This window comes from Leopardus geoffroyi, chromosome C2 (assembly GCF_018350155.1).
Source record: "Leopardus geoffroyi isolate Oge1 chromosome C2, O.geoffroyi_Oge1_pat1.0, whole genome shotgun sequence".
NCBI lineage: Eukaryota > Metazoa > Chordata > Mammalia > Carnivora > Felidae > Leopardus > Leopardus geoffroyi.
The window spans coordinates 18,165,829-18,188,635 of NC_059333.1; the positions used below are offsets into that span (position 1 = coordinate 18,165,829).

A 22,807-nucleotide genomic window follows, 5' to 3' on the forward strand; every position below is an offset into this window, starting at 1 on the left:
CTTCAGCTCAGCACCCCTGGCATCCACAGTCATTAAATGATGGCATTCAATACGTGAACTTTTTCTTTAACCTTAGATCAAAACTAGAAAGATGATCTAACCGCAGAAGTTTCTTGTTTAAAGTTAAAACGGATGTCGGGGCGCCTGGGTGGCGCAGTCGGTTAAGTGTCCGACTTCAGCCAGGTCACGATCTCGCGGTCCGTGAGTTCGAGCCCCACGTCGGGCTCTGGGCTGATGGCTCAGAGCCTGGAGCCTGTTTCCGATTCTGTGTCTCCCTCTCTCTCTGCCCCTCCCCCATTCATGCTCTGTCTCTCTCTGTCCCAAAAATAAAATAAACGTTGAAAAAAAAAAAAAAAACATTAAAGTTAAAACGGATGAAAGCCTGACCGGTGGGATCTTCCCAGGAGGACTTAACATTTCTATCTCAGCTTTGTTAAAAGATTTAACATCCAATAAAATTTCTAAAATTTTCATTTGGCAATGTTCTGCACATGTAGCTGGCTTATAGTAAATATTGCTATATATATAACTTAAAAAAAAACACTTCTATTATTTCCAGAGAGCCATAAAAATAAATTTTGCTGTTCTCACTGTTTAATAATAGATTTTTAATTACTGTTTATTTTTTCCTTGGGATTTGGGAGGTTTGTTTCATTTTCTGTCTACTTTATGAAGAAATAACATACCCAATTTATTTTTCAAGAATTTATGAACACTTTCAAGAACTTGTTTCTTATGTTGGTTCCGTGGTCTTTCCAGCTACTGAGGCTTTAAGGCACAGGAAATACAAATAGTAATTCAAAAGAGAGCTGCTTTTCAGAGATACCACACAATTGACTACCAGATGACATTCTTAACTTCTTTATGCCCTCAACTGAAATGCTTTTAAAAACGCATTTTTCAGGGGCGCCTGGGTGGCGCAGTCGGTTAAGCGTCCGACTTCAGCCAGGTCACGATCTCGCGGTCCGTGAGTTCGAGCCCCGCGTCAGGCTCTGGGCTGATGGCTCAGAGCCTGGAGCCTGTTTCCGATTCTGTGTCTCCCTCTCTCTCTGCCCCTCCCCCGTTCATGCTGTGTCTCTCTCTGTCCCAAAAATAAATAAAACGTTGAAAAAAAAAATTTAAAAAAATAAAAAACGCATTTTTCATACATTGAACTGACACTTAGAAATTTGTAGGGGGGGAGGAGTTTTTTCCCCTAATCTTTTGGAGTATAAACAAATGGCTTAGAAATTCCACCTAACTTAATTAAAAAGTAGCCCCATTGTAAAATATCATGACTTTGTTGGAAAAAAATATACTCCTTTTTATGATCTTTTTTGATTCACTCAGTTATTTATCTACAATAGGTAACTTTTGGTTAATATCATACCAAATGCTAAAACCAGTTGCTAGTATCTCAGGGAAGAGCAGGTTTTCTGAACTGACCCAGATTAATCAGATTAGATTGGAGATGATCGTCTATCCCCAAGCACTTGTCTCAGCCTGAAATTTCAATCAAGAGTTATTTCTTGGTAGTCTAAAAGTCTTTTTGGTCTTTTAGATTTCCACTTAAAAGAAATTCCACTATTTCTTTGTACCTGTCTGTATTTTTTTTTTCTTGCGGCAAAGAGAATGCATTCCTTTTAGAGTATGAAAAAATATATGCAGTGTTTCCAGATAGGCTAATTCTTTAAGCTGCTATCAACTAATGTCTTGATGGAGATGAACTGACAGCTGGTTGAGAACTTTATAGATACCTTTCAGGGCATAAGTGAGATGGAAATAGGAAGAAGACATAGAAAGAAAGGCAAAGAGGAAAGACATACTTCCCCCTAGTTCCAAATACTGTCTCAGGGACATCTGTTTGAGAATGGCAGATTGGACAGGTGCATTTTCTCATGCTGCCTTCAGGAATCTAACCAAAATGACAGTAAAGAGACAAAAAAAAAAGGTAAAAGCCATCATCCCACAGGGTTAAGGAGAGTAGTAGAGAAGTCAAGAGCAGACAGGTCAAAAAGAAATCTAGAAATAGAAAAAGACACAGATAAATGATAAAGCATTCAGGTGGCTGGAGAAAACTGAAAGCTACCTGCCTTTCCAGAAAGCAGATCCGTTGTCCCCAGAGAACTACGGAAAGGCTGAGGACCGACACGTGGTGGGCAGATGCGTCTCAAAAAAGGAAGGATGGTTGAGATTCCCTGTAAGAGGCCGTGCGGACACTGATCCTCCCTCACCCAATGGCCCAGAATTGAGCACACTCTTGAGAAAAGGACGTGGGTTGTGAACAGTGGGGGTCACAGCCTCACCATACTCTATCCCCAGACCTGGACAAGAAGGAAGGACCAGGAGGGGGAATATGAGTTTCTTGGGCACCAATACATGGTGTAATAATGAAGTTCTGAGGTCACTACTTAGATTTAAACAGACATCTCTCTTGGGAATCTGTGGCACATAACTCAAATGAGCATGTAATTAAAAAATCATTTCTATTTAGTTGTGAATTGCATTATAAAAATTGCAGCTTTTTAATTTTTTACGCATTTTCTTAATGATGTTTTGCTTTGTGTAATATTAAAATTAGTTTTAATTCCCCATGCCCTTGCTGGCTAAGAGTGAGGAGAGGTAGCCTGAAAATGGAGTGGGTGTTTACAAATGCAGAAACCACAACGATGGATACCTGGTAAACACATTCTCACATAAAATGGCAATGAAGTTAAATTTATCCCGGATCTCCAAGACTAATACAATTCCAGCCATTTTAAGAATCTGTAACAGTCAGTAATGATTCCAGGAATCAAGATGATCATTCAGGGCATATTTATTCCAAGTGAATAAAAGGCAGATGACTTGAATCAACAGCAAAATAGTCACAAAATTAAATGCAAGGAATGACATCATCTCAACAGATTTCATCTCCCAGAATAGTGGCAAAACTCAAGAATAGTCAGCAACATACACAAACTGTTTGATCTCCAGTCTTGTTACTTGACAGGTCAAAGATGCCCATCCCTACACGTTAATGTTGTGCAATGGGTTGAATGAGAATCTTCCTCATTAAAAAAACAAAACAGCAAAACAAGGAAGCCACAAACCTTTTACAGAATCAGCAGTAATGGGTTATGTGCCCCGATTGGATTTTCATCTGCTCATATGCACTGGTGGGCATAGGTAATCATCTGCATGTTTCCAGGAGGTATATGCTCACAAAGAGTTTTTAAATATATGATATTGCAAAATATTTTTTGTTCCAAGCCAGCTTGTGTCCAAAGAGAATTCATGTCTTCCTCTTTCATATTCTCTCTCACTTTCTTTTCTTCTTTTTCCTTTTTCTTTTTTCATTTTTTTTGTCAGTTAGTGAGATGTTCATAAAACCAGGGAAATAGATAAACCTTCTATAACACAGGGTTGCACTGCACATCCTCGCTCAGAGATCTTCTTTTCAAAGACGATTCTTTAAGTTATATGTAATTAAAGGAGGAATGAAGCATTTTATGAAGAAAAATGGGGGGCGCCTGGGTGGGGCAGTCGGTTAAGCGTCCGACTTCAGCCAGGTCACGATCTCGCGGTCCGTGAGTTCGAGCCCCGCGTCGGGCTCTGGGCTGATGGCTCAGAGCCTGGAGCCTGTTTCCGATTCTGTGTCTCCCTCTCTCTCTGCCCCTCCCCCGTTCATGCTCTGTCTCTCTCTGTCCCAAAAATAAATAAACGTTGAAAAAAAAAAATTAAAAAAAAAAAATGGAATGCAATTTTTCAAGTAAAACAAAGTTAATACATTTTTCTTGACATCATCTTAGCATTCAACATGTCAATGATTTAGAGTGCAATCATTATTTCTTCAATGCATATTCTCAGGGTTAGAGGAAAGACATTTTTCTTATGAGACAGGAAGGTAAATGAAGAGCTATTAAAGATAGTGATGTATTCACCAGGCTTGAAGGTCACATGTCTATGAATGCCCCAAAGTGCCACAACTCTGAGCCCATATCTACCCTCCTGGAAACTTAATAATATTCTAATTACATCTGTGAGTTTTCCATGATTCTTTCTAAATATGCTGTCCTTCCCATGGGGTTGGCCATTGATGCTTTGGCATAAGATTGACACTCTGCCAGGCTCAGCCACCTGGAGCTAATAATGGGGAAATTACAACACAGAATAACTATCAGTGTCTGCTGTAAATACATGGTCTCAGAGACCCTGGGTTCATGGTCATTCGCAGAGTCATAGAGTGTTCCTAACTGCTGGCCGCACTCAACACGGAGGTGTCAACTCACATCTCTAACAAAGCTTCTTATCATCATACCTCTCAGTATAGCCTCTCCTGTCCCGAGACCCCAACTGAAAGAATATCTCCCTTTCACCTTACTGTGAGCTTTGTCTTCTTGTCACAACTCTCCCTTTTTCCTAGTTGATTAACCGGAAACTAGTTTTTCTAGTTGATTAACTCAAGAAGAGATACTTCCCCCTACCCACACCCATCACGGAGATGTAGCCTTTTCCTCTGGCCCTCACAGGACAATTGTACCTGAACACAGTAGCCCTGCATGGAGTCATTTCTTGGCATCCAGGTCGTTCAGCTCTTAGACAAGCTCATTGCTAAGAAACCAAAGGCCCACAAAAGCGTTCACACACAAAAACAAATGTCCTTCCTTTCCTGGTTTCTTTCCAGTGCAAGTTTAAAATTATGTCTGTATCTCTTTCTTGAAGTCGTCTTCATCTGAGATTCTCATTCCAAAAAACAGCTGCTCAAGCAAGAATACATGCAATCTCAAAGAATAAATTATAGTATACAAGCAGCCGACATTATAAATATATTCATAAAGCAGAAACACATCTCTCAAAGAAGCAACAAAATCTGTAGAGACATAGCTTTGCCAAAAACTTATGCACAACAGTTAAAATTACCAAAGAGACTACATAGTTTCTCAGTTTATAACATCTGCAGTCATGTTTACATACTGAGGAAAAGAGCCAGAGAGGAAGGAGATGCTAAAATGCAGAATAAGAGATACATGCAGATAAAAAGATCTCTTAAGAGGACTCTAATTAGGGAACAGAATGAGATGGAAGCTGGAACACGAATGGGTACAGTGAACTTGGGAAGAAGGTAAAGTTGGTTAAGGTTCGGAAATAGAGGTCTTGGAAAAGACTTAAACCTAATAACAGAAACCTCTAATATGATTGGGGAATAGATAGGATACAACATCAGATTTATTTCAATTCCACTGGTAACTTCTGCGTGGTTAGTAAATAAGCCTCTTCACTGGCCTGAGTTTGAATTAACTTCATAAAACAGAAGTATCACTGTATCCCTGCTTATGTGTCCCATTAAAACATAGAAATAGCAAATGTGTGGCCATGGAGAAGTAGAAGACAGCCCTTGGGCATATAATATCTTATCTACAATCCAGAGGCCATACATACAAGAAGCCTTGTATACTTGCGGGATAATGAGAGCACAGGCACTAATTGAAGCAGACAGAAGGCAAGAGTCTCTCCTCATTAGTCTGAATGTCTCATACTGAAGGTAGTTAATCATTAGGTCTATGACATGGGACGTGAGCTGCATCAGATGTTGTGAAGGAGATTCCCAAATAGCACCATATTCACCATTTGGAAAGGTTGCCTGCTCTCAGAATTCTGGTGGAAAGAGAATGAGTTTTAAAGTTCTGTTACCTTAATATTCCATCTCTGTTGTTTATTATCTGTGAGCCAGACATGTCTATAAACTCCTTTAACAAGATGGCAATAAAAATGGTGCCTCACGAGTTGGCCAGCCTTTCTCTCTCATCTTAGTGAGAGAGCACTGGTTTGAGTCAGTGTAAAAGACAGAAGTGCAAGGACAACCACAGGGAACAGGATGATAAAAATGTCCAGAGAGTCTACGTAGGATAACATAAGTTGTCTATGTGGGAAGAAAATGCTTAGATACCATTGGGGTCAGAAACCAGTCAGAAACTGAGGCAACACCATAGAATCTCACAGATGGAGTGCCTCCGGGCTCAGTTATTGTATGTATTCTCTGCATATATTCTATATATATTCTGTCACGGAATGTTTTCATCCAGATCCTCGCCTTTAAATACCAACTTACTAGTTTCCTGGCGTTGCCATGGCCTTGGTGGTTACCACAAACCAGGGGGCTTAAAACCACAGAAATGTGTGGTCTCACAGTTCTGAAGGCTAAAGATCCAAAATCAAGGTTTCAACAGGTCCAAGTTTCCCTTTCCCCTGTAGTGGAGAATCCATTCTTACCTCTTCCTAGTTTTTGGTGGTTTGTTGGCAATCCTTGGTGTTCTTTGGTTTACAGCTCCATCCCTCCCATCTCTGCCTCCATCAACACATGGCATCCACCCCCTTCCATGAGTCTGTATTTCTGTGTCTATTCTCCATTTCCTTCCCATAAGGACACCCACCAGTCACATTAGATTTAGGGCCCATCCTAAATTAGTCCTCTTGCCTTGACTAATTACATCTGCAACGACCACATTTCCAAAAAAGTCTATATTCGAAGGCACTAGGGGTTAGGACTTCAACATATCTTTTTGGAGGGTACAGTTCAACCCATAATAACATCCATACACTCATGATTCCCAAATGTGTATCTTTATAATGATCCTGAGCAATTTCCCAATTGCTTACTTGGCATCTCCACTTGGATATCTAAATGGGCATTTCAACACACGCAAAACGTATCAACTGTCCTACCTCCCCAAGTCGCCTTTGTCTTATTGTATGGGGCTGACATGTGCCTCACTATTCAGTCTCAAAATCCACAAGTCACCTGTTGTTCCTCCCTTACCTTCGTCTCCTACATATATCCAATTAACAGTTTTTTCTTATTCTTTGACCTCCATGAAGAGGGAGGAATAATTCATTTTTCTCATCAGTTCTGGCACCATACAGGTCCAAATCACCATGAAACACACAAAAAAATAGTCTCCAAAATTATCTCCTTGCTTATCTCATCATCACTCTAGAATCCATTCTCCATATGGCAATCTGTCATTTTTTTTTAAAGACAAATCGAATCACAACATCCCTCTTCTTGGAATTCTTAAGTCTTCCTGCCATATTTAGAATGAATTTTGAACTTCTCACCACGGTCTGCCAAAACTAATGAGGCTTGAGTCCAACACCACCCTCCCGTCCCACTCCTCCGCCACTTGTCTTAGCCCAGCCATGCTTGGAGTCACTGACTGCAGAAACTCTCTCATTCAAATTGTCCAGGGTCCAAATCTGAAAGGCTCGTGAAAGTAGGGAGGAGAGGAGTGGAAGAGCGGGGAGAGAAGGAAAGAATAGCAATGGGCATTTCATGGTTGCAGGGAGACATAGAGAGCACCCACTTTTATATATTCGAGTTCACCCAATCCCTTTTGTTTCACTGCTGCTTTCTGGTTTACCTGATACCTCCAAGTTCCGAGCATTGCAACCGGGTTACCTTTTGCAGATACTTCAGCTGAGGTGTCTTTTCTCTCTGCTAGGTCAGGTGCTTCTCCTCTAACGGACTCCCTAGCTTCCAAAACTCACAGCAGTCTCTTCTACAGATGTCTTCTCTCCTATTCTGTTTGGCCTTATGGATTGATACACTTTTAATTCTTACTTTGTCCTCAGTGAAGGTTGGGAGTGAGAGTAGATCCATGAGTGTAATCAATCTGCCTGATTTCTAGGAAGTATCCTTTCCATTTATTTGGTTTCTCTATTCCAACACTTCTATTACCAGTGGCAGAAAACCCCTGGATTTTTAGCAAAGTAAATATGATGTCATGTGGGTAAGAACAATGAATGGGGGGATAGGTTAGAGTAGCATTTGTCTGCCTCAGCACTATTGACATTTGGGGCCGGAGAACTTTTTGTTGTGGGGAGCTGTCCTGTGCATTGTAGGATATTTAGCAGCATCTCTGGTCACTACACATGCTCCCAGTTGTAACAAACAAAATGCATTCAGATATCTTTAGATTTCTCCTGGAGGGTTTCATGGGGGAGATCTCCCCTGATTGAGAACCACCGATTTAGAGAAAAATGGGAGTACTGTTACCAGGGTAAGGAGGAGAGGGTGACAAACACAAGAACGATCCTCTATTTTCATCCACGAAAATATGACTTAGAAAACCTCTCAGCAAGATATATCTTCATACTTTCCACCCTATCAAAAGGAGATAAACTTCCAGATATAAAATAAGTAAGTCACAGTGGTGCATTATTGGACAGCATGGCGACTACAGTTAATAACACTGTGTTGTATGTTTGAAAGTTGGTAAGAGAGCAGATCTTAACACTTCTTATCACAAGAAGATTTTTGGTAACTATGTGTGACATTGGATGTCACCAGACTTTCAGTGGTGATCATTTGGCAATGTCCGCAAATATCAAATTATTGTGTCATCGACCCGAAACTAATATAAAGTCATATGTCAGTTATACCTCAGTAAGGAAATTCTTTTGACTCTACATTATCATATGACCTCAGGAAAAGGAAATCAGACCCGAGGAGAAGCAGGAAGTGGAAAGCGCCAAGGTGGTTCTGAGGAACCCAGCAGTAGGATCCTTCCATCTTCATACATATGTCCCACTATTTACAACATTCAGCATCTCTGCAGCGCCAAGTGTTTGTTTTCTGTCACCAACCGTCCAATATATGGCATATATAATTTTATATTTATCACATATTCTTTTAAGGAATATCTACTTCCTCCTTCCATATGTCAGAGACCACTGAGGGTACTGCACATACAGCAATTGTATGTGATATTCAGAGACGCTGCCTCCGTGGTGCTTATAATCTTGCAGGGCAACTGATAGTAAATAGCAAACTGATCAATAAGCAAATTAATTCGGGTGGTGATAAATGCTACACAGAAAATAAAAGAGGGTACTGTGTTAGAAATTAACGGTGGTAGGGGAGGAAGCAGAGAGGCAAGATTAGACTGGGAAATTGGGGAAGACTCACTAAAGAGGTGACATCTCACTCAAAACCCAAAAGACAATTGCAGGAGATAATTAAAGGTTTCCCGTATGAAGACCTAGAAAGAGAAATCTAGAAGTAAAGAGCCAGTGCCAAATGTATGTGGGTGTGTATGTGTATACACATGTGTGCATGTGCCCCATGATCTGAATGTTCGTGTCCCCCCATTATTCGTATGTTGAAATCCCAGCTCTCACAGGTGATAGTACTAGGGGAAGGGGCCTTTGGGTGGTGACTGAGCCATGAGGGTGGAACCTTCAAGAATGGGATTAGTGCTCTTACGAGAGAGACCCCACAGAGCTCCCTAGCTCCTTGTACCATGTGAGGACACAGTGAAGAGACGGTCAACTAGGTGGCAGGTTCTCACTAGACACTGAATCTGCCAGCACTCTATCTTGGACTTCCTGACTTCCAGAACCACGAAAAATGAATCTCTATTGTTCATATCCACCCAATCTATGGTATATATATATATATGTGTGTGTGTGTGTGTGTGTGTGTGTGTGTGTGTGTGTATATGTGTGTGTGTGTGTGTGTGTGTATATATATATATATATATATATATATATCTTATATATTTTTTACAGCAACCCAGATGACAGTATGCACACACACACACACACACACACACACACACACATTTATGTTAACTTGTCTACTTCCTCATTCTATTCATTCATAGTAGCCTCTCCCTCATTGACACAGGCCAGCAAATGGTCATCGGAGTTGCCTGCTGTCTCCTAGTCCGACCTCCTCCACCTTGAGCTCCCACTATTACCTGCCTAATTATTGTGGTATTTCCCAACTTGAAATCATCTGATGGGCTGAATTTATCTTTTGGTTCCAAGTAATGCCATAAACTGCTTGCCAGTCCAGGGATTGACTTGTACATCAGATACCCTTTCCTAATGTCATCAAGTCTGTGACAGAAAAAGATCAGTTAGCACCAGAATACCTGCCTGGAGTTTCCGAAGAGCCGGAATGCAGTCACGTCAGTTTCTTTTAAAGAGCCTGTGGGTAAGCAAGCTTCCTGACTGACATATCTCTTGAAATCACCAGCTGAATCACCCTTTGCTGTGTACTCAAAGTCATTCTGCCCTTCAGCTCTGCTATCATTCATGTTCCATTTTTAATTTATCATCCAGAGAAATCCCTGGAAGGTATCAGAAAAATCGTCCTGGCAGGAGCAGAGGTTAAAAGCAAATAGATAAGTATATGTCTCCCTCACAACAGTATTGAAACTGACTTTCTGTGGACACTGAAATGAACATATATTTTGTATTTCTTAGTTCACATTCTCTGGTGTGAATCATAAACTCGAGTACTAAACCAAAAATCGTTGCACAGCCATCTGAGCCAAATTACATTTAAAGCTCTGGGTAGACTATCCACAAACAGAAAAGATGCGATTCCTACCTTTAAGGGTTTACGCTGTGGTGGAGAAATGCAGTGGCTACTTACCACACGTCTGTGACTGCCCAGAACTCTTTGAGTACCCTTCCGGTGTTTTTCAAATTTTCCACATGAACTGGTCTGACTCAGGAAGATGCTAAAAACTCAACATCTCAGCCTCTCTGGCAACCAAGGCACAGGCATATGACTGTGCCCTTCTGGTCACATGCATTGTTAAGATATAAAATATAGAAGAAGGTACTGTGAAGATGAAGGCATAAATAGAATCTTTTTTTTTTGTGAGGGTGGCATGGCTTTGCAAAGTCATCCAGGCCAGAAAGAAATAATTTATAGAGATTCTTATATTAGTTTTTGGTGCCCAAAGTGTAGAGTCCCCAGTTAGGCTGGCTTACGGTATAATTTGGCATTTTCTAGATTTGTGCCACCCAATATGGTAACTAATAGCTCTATGCATCTGTCCACCTTTCAGAATGTGGCTCATATAACTGATGAACTAAATTTAAAATTAATTTAAAGTAGTATTTTAGGGGCACCTGGGTGGCTTAGTCAGTTAAGTATCCGATTCTAGATTTTGGTTCAAGTCATGATCTCACAGTTCGTGGGTTCAAGCCTCACATCAGGTTCTGCGCTGACAGTACAGGGTCTGTTTGGGATTCTTTCTCTCTCTCTCTCTGCCCCTCCCCCAGTCACATGTGCACCCTCTCTTTCTCAAAATAGATTTTTTAATGTTTTTTAATGTTTACTTATTTATTTTGAGAGACAGAGAGAGAACGAGTGATGGAAGGACAGAGAGAGGAGAAAGGGAATCCCAAGCAGGCTCCTCACTGTCAGTACAGAGGGCTTGAACTCATGAACCATAAGATCATGACCTTAGCTGCAATCATGAGTCAGATGCTCAACCAACTGAGCCACCCAGGCACCCCCCCTAAAAATAAATTAGTATTTTAAAGCAGCCACTTCATTTAGTTATTGGAAGACATTTAAGTATAGTATTTGGAACAACTTTTGGTATGTGTATCTACTTTTTCAACTATAAATTTTATGAAGCCAAAATCCAGATCAGATTGTCTGATGGAAGTTTAGTATTCAAATTGAGATAAGCTGTTAAGGATAAAATACACAAAGGATTTTATTTTATTTACTTTTTATTTATTTTTTCAAATTTACTTATTTATTTTGAGAGAGAGAGAGAGAGAGAGAGTTGGGGAGGGACTGAGAGAGGGAGAGAGAAGCCCAGGCAAGATGTTCACCATCAGTGCAGAGACCAATGCGGGGCTCGAACCTACAGAACCATGAGATCACGACCTGACCAAAGTCAGACGCTTAACCAGTTGAGCCCCCCAGGTGCCCCAAATATACAAAGGATTTTAAAGACTTCTTATAAAAAAGAATGTAAAATATCTCACTAATACTATGATTAGTAATTACTTATACCTTAATACTATACATTGATGGTGTGTTCTAATAATATTTTGGATTGATCAAGGTAAAGAAAATATATCTTTAAGTTAATTTCACCGCTTTCATTTTACTTTTTTAACATGGCTGTGGAAGACTTTCAATTACGTATGTGGCTCGTGTTATGTTTTTATTGGACAGCAATTTCCTAGACCAGTGGTTCTCACATTTTAATATGCATCAGAATTACCTGGAAGGCATGGTGAACTAATACAGTGTTTTCATTGAGAATGGCAGAAGGAGATGAATGAAGCAGGAATCTGAAGAAGTGACCTTTCAGGTGAGGTCTGAAGGTGAAGGTTTGGGAAGAGGACAGCCACAAAGAGAAGGAATAGTAAGAAGTAGGATCAAAGGCAAGAGAATGAGCGGTACTTCTGAGAAGCTCCAAGAGGCTCTTGTAGCCAGATTGCAGAGCAGAAAGATGAAAATGTGGTTAAGAAATCGGAAAGGCAGATAGGAACCAAATTGTGCATGGCTCTGTCGGTCTTGGTAAGGAATCTGAACTTTATTCAAAGTGCAAACACATGAGAGAATTTCAATCAGTGGAATATGGGATCTGATAACATTTCTTTTTTTTTTTAATTTTTTTTAATGTTTATTTATTTTTGAGAGACAGAGACAGAGCATGAGCGGGGAAGGGGCAGAGAGAGGGAGACACAGAATCCGAAGCAGGCTCAGGCTCCTAGCTGTCAGCACAGAGCCCGATGCAGGGTTTGAACTCATGAACTGCGAGATCATGACCTGAGCTGAAGTCGGACACTCAACCAACTGAGCCTCCCAGGCGCCTCTATAACATTTCTAAAAGACTACCCAAGCTAACACTTGGAAAACAGATTGAATATGAGCAAAGCAGGTATGGGCTGAGCACTAAAAAGTCTATTGCAACAATAAAGGGGGGGTTAAGTAAAATATACTAAAACAACCAAATGGAATTCTAAGCAGCTACTGACAGTAATGATTATGAAAATTGTACAAATGCTGAAAATGTTTAGAATTCAATATTACCTGACACAAACATGGAATATAAAATTGAGCAGACATTATGCTTCAACTATGTGAAGTTATATATGCATACAAAGACTACATGGGAATTTATCCCACCTACATCAAAGAAGAAAAATTAGTAAGAACATGGATGATACTTTTCCTTTCCCAAAAGGAATAATTTTACTTAATATTACTTTAGAACAATATAAATTGGGACACTTCCTTCTGTTCATTGAAAGAGTTCTCTTGCCTACCCTCTTAGTAAGGTGAGATATTTTTACCAGCCCAGAAGGTAAAATTGTTGATAATATGAACCACATCTGCACCTGTGTTTAACCCTCCAGAGTGAGTTCCAGTTCGTGTTTTATGACGGAGACACTACTTTTTCTAGACAAGTCTTTGCACGATACCACAAAGAAGATATTATCCACTTGAAGAATTCCTAATTCTTTTAAAAGTAAATGCATCAGATCTCCAATTGGAAAGCAATGGGGACCATCTGATTTCAAATCTCCTCATATAACCTCACACCAACAAAAACACACGAAGTATCTTCTAACTAGTTATGATTTGTGTACTTAAATGCTTAATGATTGTTGCATGCTAACTTCATATCCTGCTACCCTACTGAACCACCTAACCACAAAGAGAGCAAAATGTATAAAATGAAAGCACACGAGGACTGTTTTTGGAGGTGCATTCCTCTATAACCTGGGAGTAAGAAGAGGCTCTCTAACCATGACTTCAAACGTCAGATACCAAAAAAAATAAAAGTAAAAAAATTTGACGTCTTAAGAATTAAAATAACTTGCATGGCATAAGCACCAAAAGACAAAGGAAACACTGGTAGAAAAAAATTGCAAAACATGTAACTTTAAAAGATCAAACGTAATAATTTTTTAATTGAGGGGGAAAAGCCCCACCAAACTCCTATAGAAAAATAAGCAAAGATTTGAATATCTAATTCACAAAATGATTGAAAGTAACCTATAGAAAGATGTTCATGGTCACTCACAACAGCAGAAATGCAAAGGATACCACCTTTCCCATCAAACTGACCAAACAGAACAAAAATCAAAAGCTTAACAATGCATTATGTTGGCAGAGCTGGGGAGAAACAGGCACTCATATGCACTTCTGGTAGAAATGGAAAAATGGTACATTCTCTCAATGAGAGAATTTAGCAATATTTAACAAAAGCACATATGCATTTACCCTTCAACCCAGCAATTCTAAATTTACCCTAAAAATACAGCAATAATACATATTTTCAAGGCTATTTATTGCAGCATTGTTTGTAATTGTACATTGGAAGCTATAATGCCACAACATACTAGAAAAGTATGGTACACATCTTCGACAGAATACTATAGAGCCTTAACAAATGATGGAGGGTATTCGCGCTGGTTGCTGTAGGAATCTATGTATCTACGGTGAGGGGTAGAAGGGACCTGTGCCCACCAGCTCTTTTGTCCTTGGAGAAGTTTCCTTAAGATCCCCACCCCTCACTTGTTCTGAGATTAGTAAACAAATATCCTTCCCAATGCCCCAGGCACCTTTTAAACTGCTGCTTCTATGCTGTTCCTAGCAGGTTGTTTGCTATGCTGGCTCTTTAAGGGCAGGGGACTGTTTTCCATCCCACCCCCCCCCCCCAAGATTTTCTCCTGCCCACTGAATTTCTAAAGTTCCTGATGGTAAGCCTGCTGGTTATAAAAACTTGCAAAGTTAAGCGCCACTGATTTTCAAAGCCAAATGTTATGAAGACTCATCTTCCAATGTGGGTCCCCCATGCCTGGGGTGCCTGGGGTGGGTCTACTCCTCTCCCCTCCTTAGGTTTGTGGGGTTGGTTAATCTCCCTAGGCGTTTAGTTCCTGATCATGTCTCCACCCCTTTCATCCTTTTGATGTGGCCTCGGGTTGGGTGCACTGATGTGGCTGTCGTCTAGGTGCATCCATGGGACGAGGTGAGCGTAGGATCCTCCTACTCCTCCATCTTCCCAGAAATCCTGGAGCAATAAAAAATGAATGAAGACAAACCCTATGAACTGATACGGAGTGATTCCAAGATGGATTATTCAGTGAACTTACTTCCCTATAGACAGACTTTTTAAACTAAATTAATATTTCAAAGCATATGGTTATTACATGAACTCTCTCCCAAATTTCCTTTGAAAAGCTGACATAGCCATATTGCGTGAGGACCCCCACAAACTCAAAACCCACTTTTAATTATGAGATGCCCGTCAAATATCCTTAGGAGACATACAAATGAAGACTTCTAAAGGGTGGTTTGCCTAAACCTAGTGTGAATCAGGGATAGGTTTAAAGATCTGTGTTTTAACAGACCTGCAGGTATTTCTGAAGCCCACTAATGCTTTCAGAACTATACTTCTAAACTGTAGTGATTATAGTAATACAATTTATTTTAGGATTGTTGGGTTGATTAAATGAGACCTAATTATTGAAGCTAACTGTAATAATTGCTGTTGAGAGAGCTCATCTGGAAGTACTTTGTCTCTTGTTTTTGATATGGTCCAATGGGGAATCTTAAACTTCCCCCAAACCAAACAAGCTATTCGTTTTGAAAGACAGTGTAGCCCCTGTGGTAAAGGGTAGGAGCTCTGCTCTGAAGTTACATTTTCAGGGCACCACTCCTTGCTGTGTGACCTTGGGCAAAGTTATTTATTTGTGCAGCGTCTCAATAACTCTGCTCCTACAACAAGGGTGATAATAATTGCGTCCACTTCATCAAGAGGTTGAAAGTAATTACAATGTTAAAGAACTTAGAAACGGTTCTGACACAAAGTAAGCATTCAATACTCTTCCTGTGCTCTGAGTGCCATATTTTAGGTTATCTCCTTTCTTCTCTCTTTTTCTCCCCCCTGCTTGCTTTCTTCTAGATTTTTTGCCTTTGTATGAGTCTTCCTTTTCTTGGCATCCACACATCTTCTAATGAAGATAAAGACCAGGTACAAGTAGAACCCTAAATGTACCCACTTTTTTTTTTACTTAATGAGTAACTAATTGCAAGGAGTTATACTGATCTGACTCTATGGTGAAATATATTATCTGAAGAAAAAAAGTATGTGTCAGAAGAACTCAAAGGGAACCATCATAAAACTCAGACATATTCTATCATATCATACCAAAATCCGATATGCGACCTCTCCCCATGGGGACTGCTGGGCCTCAGAAACAGACCTGGACAATCTGTGAAACCCTGTTCTCTTCTAACTCTCTGGTTCTAAATAATACTATAGGTTAACATTACTCACCTCTCATATGTCACCTATAGCTTTTTAATCATCTTCAGACGTTTAAAATGTTGGCTTATGCATCATCCAAAGGCAGAACTATAATACAAATCCAACGATATCAAATTACACATGATACGTAATAAATGCTCATTGCTAAATATACATCTTAAAGTTTCTTAAAGTTCTCAAAGTTTCAGAAAGCCCACTAAAGAACGTCTTTAAAGTTCTTAAAGTTTCAGAACTATGGCAGGAATTAAAATATCTTCAGAGGTAAAACTGTTCAATTTTCAAAATGCGATAGTATGTAAAAGCTTTCATATTGTTAGGAAATATCCACTCTAAATGACATGACCAGACTAAAAGATTTTATTTAAAAACCCATTTTTTTTCACTATAAAATAATACACGCTTATTGTAAGATATATGGAAACCATAAGCAAGAATAAAGAAGTATGTATCTATGTGTTCCCTAAATTAGTATCTCAAAGGAAATACAATTTTGCTTCTTCCTTAGAAAGACTATGAGCATTTTTCTGTATTATTATTCTCCATAGACATGAGTTTAATAATGTAATATTGCAAAAGATGGATGCCATCTTTTTTTAAAGTTTGTTTATTTGTTTATTTATTTATTTATTTATTTATTTATTTTGAGAGAGAGAGCACATTCGCATGCAAGCAGGGGAGGGGCAGAGAGAACGGGAAAGAGAGAATCCAAAGCAGGCCCTGCACTGTCAGCATGGAGCCCGATACAGAGCTTGAATTCATGAACCATGAGGTCATGACCTGAGCCGTAACCAAGAGTCGGACACTTAACCGACTGAGCCCCCAGGTGTCCCTGGATACCATCTTTTTAAAGCTAGTATTTATTATATGCTATGAGCTATGTATAGCTATAGTGAAAATTCAGGGGGAATTATTAAATAACAATTAATTAGAATTCTGGCAGTCAAAAAATAGCCATTTTTACAAATTTGTATGTACTCTTATCTCCCGTGTATGTATTAGCAATAGCTTTTAAAAAATCAACTTCCTTGAGGCATAACTTACATACTCTAGAACATGCATATTTTAAGTGTACTGTTAATGTGCATTTCCAAGACTTCAGCACATGTATGCACCTAGGTGATGGCCACCATTATTAAGATATAGAACTTTGCCATCACCCCCAAACGTTCCCTCATGAGACTCTGCAATAAAACTTATATTCCTACCCCCATTCCAGGGAAATCATTAAGCTGCTTTCTGTCATTATAGATCAATTTTGCCTTTTCTACAATATCATGCAAACAATATTATACAGTAATTTGTTTGTGTCTGGCTTCTTTGTTCAGCATATTCATCCAGAGACTCATCCATGCTGTTCCATATTCTTCAAACTTGTTTTTACTGCCAAGTTGTGTTTCACTGTATGAATATACAGCACAACATGTTTATCCATGGATTACTTCCCTTGGATACTTTCCTTTCCCATTTTTCGTCTTAACTATATATCTTAAGGACTTTCCCCATTATCTTAAAGTATTGGATATTAATCCATAATATGGATGTATCCTAATTCACTTAACTGGACATGTAAGCTCTTTATCATGTTTTAAAGTTATTAAAGGGGCGCCTGGGTGGCGCAGTCGGTTAAGCGTCCGACTTCAGCCAGGTCACGATCTCACGGTCTGTGAGTTCGAGCCCCGTGTCAGGCTCTGGGCTGATGGCTCAGAGCCTGGAGCCTGTTTCCGATTCTGTGTCTCCCTCTCTCTCTGCCCCTCCCCCTTTCATGCTCTGTCTCTCTCTGTCCCAAAAATAAATAAACGTTGAAAAAAAATTTTTTTATAAAGTTATTATAAATAATGTTATAAACATGTTAACAAACTCAAATGTTAATGGAATCTGATTTGGAAATAGGATTCTTGGGCTATTGTCTTTATCTTTCAAAGGTACAGAAATATTTTTGCTCCCTTAAATTCTAAGGTTGCAAATGAGAAGTCTGATGTCGGATTCTTTTTCTAAGCAAACTTATTTTATTATATAGAAAAATTTATATTATTTTAAGTTAATGCTAGTTCAAATAGGTCTCTAGGATATGTATATATGCATTCCTCTTTTAAAAAAGGTTTCCTGGAACTCACTCACCATTTTAAAATTGAAAATTCAAATTTTATTATAGCTTGGAATTTTAAACAATAATCTTTTTAATATTTGTTTCTTCATTTTTTTTCTTTTAAAACTGCATCTAGCTTGCATATTATTTTCATATTCGGTCTCTTCTCTATGCCTTAGCATTTTTTATATTTTTATTCATGGTTTGTATTTCTTTGCATATTTTTCTGTTAGGAAATATGCCCTCTCCTTGAGCCTATCCCCTCTAACAGCCTAAGTTGTTTGTTTTTTTTTTTTAATCTGTGACAATTTTGTAATTTTTCTGTGATATTTTTAAAATTCCAAGTCAAGTTTTATTTCAATTTCCAGAAACTCTTTTCTTCCCTCTAATGCTGTGTTTTAAGGGTTTTCATTTCATATAGATTTGTGTAGGCATGTACATACATATATACATACATATTTTGCACCTAAAGCCCCTGAGTACTTTAAGGTGGACTATCTTTTGCAATGGCAAACCAGGAGGCAAGCCTGCTTGGCCTTTTCCATTGACATGTATGAGGAGAAGGTTCTCTGTTCTCAAAAGCAAGCTGGGATCAACACATTCCACTTGCCCCTGGCCTCATTGGCAACAAGCTGCCAGTCCCAGAGCTGTGTGCAACAACTGGGTGGGAGCAGTCCTGCCCTTCATCTCCAGATGCCTGTCCCCACCACCCCAGTCCTAGGGTTCTGCATCCAGTTTTATCTGCAGAGGAAAGCATCTTTCCATTCCAAAAACCTTCAATATCCTTCTCCAGCTTTGCAAATACTCACTTACATCCGTATCTTCTTCTTTTAGGATGTAAAATCCTATATATCTGAGACTCCCTCCAGTTATTTACAAATTCTCACAGCTACTTAGCAATTGTGTTTCCCAGCAGAATGTTGAGATCAGGTTAAGAACAACAGAACCCACTGATAAAATTTCTCAAAAACCATGGATTAAAGGTCTGGATTTTAACCCAAGAGCAAAACGAATGCACTGGGTTTTAAACCAGTGAGTGAATGTGATGAAATCTATAACTTCAGAAGAAATATTCTAGTTTTAGTCTGGAGAATATCCTTGGAGGCAGGGAGACTGGTTGTAATGGAGACTCTAAGAGCCTAGCTTAGAGCAGAGATAGAAGGCAAAATGCAAATATATTTGAATGTTATTTGGGCGCACCATCAGGAAAACTGTGTGATAGATCAGCTGTTGGAACTGAGAGAGAGGAGCAATTGCCCAGGCTTCTTATTGGACATGTGGATGGCTAGGCCTTCGCTGAAGCATACAGGCTGCTAGGGCTCTCCGGTTATATTTATTTTGAAGGTGGTTTTTCCTCCCATCTTCTTACACCAAAGCAGCAGCAGCATATTGATAGGACTAACCTCCTAGAGGAGGACAAACTGCATTAAACTGAATGTGTATTTGAATTTTGATACATATTGCCACATTGTTCTTAAAAGTTGGGTTGTTGGTTTTTATTTTTTATTTTATTTATTTATTTATTTATTTATTTATTTGGTTGATCTGATATATGAAAGAATGATGTCTCACTGTCATTTTGGTTTTCACTTTCATTTCTTTTTGGGGAGTTAGGATGTTTAGAGACTAGAAGACCTAGATAGATAGATAGGTAGATCAATCTATTAATATTCCTGCTCAGTTTTCTATTGGTTTTCTTTTCCTTATTGATTTTTTTAATTTTTTAATGTTTATTCATTATTGAGAGACAGAGAGACAGAGCATGAGCACGGGAGGGGCAGAGAGAGGGGGAGACACAGAATCCGAAGCAGGCTCTGGGCTCTGAGCTGTCAGCACAGAGCCTGACGCGGGGCTTGAACTCACAAACTGCAAGATCATGACCTGAGCCGAAGTCGGACATTTAACCGACTGAGCCACCCAGGTGCCCCTTCCTTATTGATTTTGAAGTTCCTTACATATTAAGGAGATCAGGACTTTACCTATCCTATGCATTGTAAATATTTTTCCCAGTTAAATGTGTGGCTTGTCATATACAGACAGTTTTATTTCTTATGGAGTCAAATTGGTCAATTTGTTTCTTTTATGACTTCTGAGATCATATAATGCTTAGAAAAGCTTTCCATAATTATTTACATGTCATCTTTCCATTTTTTATCCAATATTTTTATAATTGCATCTTCAAGTTTAAATACTTGATTTGTATGCTACTGTTTTGATGAAAGGAGATAAGAATCCACAGATGCCTACTTAAGGCCCCAGCACTATTCACTGGGTAACCCATCATTTCCTCTTCTGCTTTAAAAGTATCTTTTTTAAAACTATAAATTTAATTTCTATGCATATGTATCTCCATTTTTGGATTCTCCAGTCTGTTCCATTAAGCCTATCTATTCTAGTGCTAATGAAAACTGTTTCAGTCATTGTGATGTTATAATATGGTTATTTTCTGTTGAGGCTTATCCCATTCATCACTCTCTTGAATTTCTTTAATAAATAAAGAGAATTATCTTTATTCACTTACTCAAGCTTTTTTTTTTTCTTTCATGACTAAAACAGAACTTTCTAATCGATTCTAATTTGCATGAAAGAAAATGATTGAGTCTCTGTAACTCTATTTAAGAGCTGTATAGTTGATTCTGTCTGATTTTCCACATACACAAGCATATCATTTGCCAGTGGTAATTTTTGCTTCCAATTTTTATAACTTTTTTTCTTTCTCTTGCCTAATTGCATAGGCCAGTAACTCCAGAACAGCATCAACCAATAGCGATGACAGTGTACATTCTGGTTGTGTTTTCCACTTTACTGACGATGCTTTAGGTGTTTAACAAATAAACATTTTATCAGCTCTCAGCAGAGAAGCTACACACTGCCTCTGACTTTCCAATTCTTCTGGGCTTTCTTTAGTGGCTTCTTTGTCCAGAACCTTCAACCCTGCAACTGCCCTACCTTCGTTGAAAGGTGAAAAGTTAGATTCTTCTTCACCTATCACCTCCAAAGGAAAAATTGGAGCGCAGGGCTGGAATTCAAAAGAGCAACTGCCAGAACACCGGGTTGGAAGAAGTTCCCTCTTGCTCCAGGACTCAAGCCACAGAAGGAAGAACCCGAGGGTGGGGAGGAGTCGGGGCCACCCCCGCCCCCAGCCCCACGTCGGTGCCACCCGCGGAGATGAAATGTGAGCCCGGGTGGCCCAGGACGCCGGAGCGGCTGCCTCGCCTGCCGCCTGAGCGCCGCGGGCAGAGACAAAGAGACCTCGGTCCCAGCGCAGCCCCGCGCGCCCCGGCCGGGCTCCCCTCGAAGACGCTCAGGGCAATGGCCCGGTCCCCGCGCGACCTCCGTCTCGGGAGCGCTGCCCTTTCCCTCTGACCGCACTCCGGCTCCTCCGCGGCCCGGGCTCTCCCTTCTCCCCCCCCCTCCCCCCCCCACCATCAGCCCTCTCTCCAGTCTGTGCGTCTGTCCGTCTGTCCTGGCGCGCAACCTCCGGCCACCGGCTTGGATGGACGCGCTGAGGCTGCCCGGGGGTCCAGGAATCTTGCTTCCGAAGCTGGTCCTGCTCTTTGTCTACGCAGGTCAGTGGCCTGGGGCGGCGGGAGAGGGGAACGAGACTTGGGACTGAGCTCGGGTCGCCCTCTGGCCACGCGGGTTGGGCGGGAGGCACGGGGACCTTGGTGGGAGAGCCGAGACGGGGTGGTCCCCGCCCGGGCAGCCAGGGAAGCCGGCGTGTTGCGACCCTCGGCTCGACCTCCCCCGAGGTTTTGTTTTGTTTTGCTCCTTTTCTTTAACTTTCCCTTTCCCCTTTCCTCCTCCCTTCTCTCTCTGCAAGCAATTTAAAACTCCCAGTCCAATTTAAAAATCCCAAACGCACATTTACAGGATTTCACTCTCTGGATAGCGTTCCATTGATCCTGTCCACAACTCAGGAATCTGGGGGTTGAGGGCAGAGACTGAGGGGTGGGAGAAAAGAATTTTTTTAAAAGTACCCGAGATTTAGAGGTATTTGCTGAAGTTTTAACATGAACTAATGTGGTGACTTTTCCATTCCAAGGTAGTCTGTCTCCTCTCCTTGCTACCCCCCACATTCTGAGTATTTCAAAATATAAAGCCTTAGACCATCGGGTTTTTTGCTTTGTTTTTTTTTTTCACTTTAGAAGATGATTCTCAAGTGTGGTAGTCTGGATAATTGGATGCTTTGAGTTCAAATAGGAGGTTTTCGGGAGGCGTAAATTCACCCAGAGCCTAATCCTGTTTTCATCGATTTTGTGAAGCACTGTTTATAGGTGAAAGGAATTTCATTTCCCTCCTCCTAATTATTCTTCCTGAGAATTGCTAATAATTGATGGAGCAAAGCGGTTTTCTTGTTTCATGATTGATATGGAACTCAAAATGGCTTTTCACTGGTTATTCATGTATAAAGTTAATTACACATGTGGTTTTGCATTTGCTTCCTATTCACAAAAGAAGCTGAAAGCAAAGTTCTTTGTAAAATGTTTTCATGTCTCTTGCTTCCTAGGACAAAAAAAAAAAAAATCACAGGCTTACCTGTGACCTTGCAATAGTAAATTTATGTAGCACTGTGATTTATTTCTTGATACTTAACGAAGATTGCGAGTGACATGAAGAGGTTCTTCAACATTATTGAACGTGAACGTCAAGAGAA

The 22,807-nt window shown here is 40.0% G+C and overlaps 1 protein-coding gene across 1 annotated transcript in view; it reads left to right on the forward strand.

The window, feature by feature from the left end:
- Positions 1-21,258: 21,258 nt before the first annotated feature.
- The window catches only part of CYYR1 (cysteine and tyrosine rich 1), a 103,657-nt gene continuing 102,108 nt past the window's right edge, over positions 21,259-22,807 (forward strand). Inside the window, exon 1 of the mRNA XM_045501579.1 lies at positions 21,259-21,719. Within this exon, the coding sequence (XP_045357535.1) occupies positions 21,647-21,719 (73 nt within the window). The 5' untranslated portion in view covers positions 21,259-21,646. The remainder of the gene's footprint in view (positions 21,720-22,807) is intronic.